Here is a 1210-nt window from a genome sequence, read left to right as displayed (position 1 = left end):
TCAATTTAGCACAATTGCAAAAAACTAACAAGTTTTATGGGGCCCCAAGAACTTGGGGTCCTAGGAAACTGCCTAGTATTGCCTAATGGTAAATCCCCTCCTTGTTTAAGGTTAATGGAAAGCCACCAGAGGGAGCAGAAGGAGATGTATGAATCTCAGCTGGAGGGCCTGAGCCTGAAAGTGGACCACCTTCAGAATGAGAACAGCAAGCTGCAAAATCTTTTCCACGAAAAAAGTAACATCAATGAGGATATTCGCCAAGAGGTGTCCAGGCTCAGCAGTGAGAACTCTGTACGCTCCCAGCTTCATTTCATCACCAAAATACGACGATAAACAGCTTAAATGAGTTGATGCAAAGCTTTGATGGTGTTTTACTCCAACAACCAGGTCATACCAGAGCTGAAGCTGCAGGTTTCTGAGCTGCAGAGACAAAAGCAGGAGCTTGATGCCGTTGTCAAGGAGCAGAGCTGCGAGTTAGCTGGTAAGGTTCATCTTTAAAGCTATTAAACTCTGCTTCTGTCTCCTTGAACCCCAGTGGACCACTGCACCACCTGCACGCCCATTTTTATTTTAATTTTAAAAAACTATTATTTTTGTTAAATATCTGCCATAAGAAATATGTTGCCATTTGAAATAACCTCTTAGGATTCTTTGCTTTTAAAATAAGGAAAAACATGAAACAATTTATAAAACTGAAGCTTGGATTTTTTTTTTCCTGTAGGATATTATTTGATGTATAAAAGAAGAAGAACAAAAAAAAATATTTTAAAACACCTCGTTTTCAAGCTAACTGAAGCAAAAAATGGCTCTAAAAACATATTTCTGGTGCTTTCCAGTCTAAGGTATTTGTTCTTATAGTACATTATTTAGTTCTTTCCATCATTTTTAGCCACTATTAAGAGCTAATGTAGAGGGTCCAAAGAGCCACATGAGGCTCTGGAGCTGCAGGTTGCAGACCCATGATTAGATCAGGGGTCACCAACCTTTTTAAGGCTGAGGGCTGCTTCATGGCTACCAAGTCATAGGAAGGGCTACCAGTACTGACCTATATACTCTGCACCTATTGCACATTATCGGGCATCAATGCTGCTGAACGTTTAACGTTTAACTTTTAGCCCTTAAATTTTCATCTCATTTCTATTTTCAATAACGCATTTTTTGCACAAATGCCTATTTGCACTGAACCACTGCAACTTGCACACTGTCTCTT

General features: G+C 39.7%; 1 protein-coding gene across 1 annotated transcript in view; it reads left to right on the top strand.

Moving 5' to 3' along the window:
• The window catches only part of myo5c (myosin VC), a 34164-nt gene that overhangs the window by 21097 nt on the left and 11857 nt on the right, over positions 1-1210 (top strand). Inside the window, exons 27-28 of the mRNA XM_015400525.1 lie at positions 111-291; positions 388-481. Of these exons, the coding sequence (XP_015256011.1) occupies positions 111-291; positions 388-481 (275 nt within the window). The remainder of the gene's footprint in view (positions 1-110; positions 292-387; positions 482-1210) is intronic.

The sequence above is a fragment of the Cyprinodon variegatus genome, unplaced genomic scaffold (assembly GCF_000732505.1).
Source record: "Cyprinodon variegatus isolate N-32 unplaced genomic scaffold, C_variegatus-1.0 Scaffold1115, whole genome shotgun sequence".
NCBI lineage: Eukaryota > Metazoa > Chordata > Actinopteri > Cyprinodontiformes > Cyprinodontidae > Cyprinodon > Cyprinodon variegatus.
Note: the sequence above shows the minus strand (reverse complement) of the source record. Positions and strands in the feature narration are given on the sequence as shown.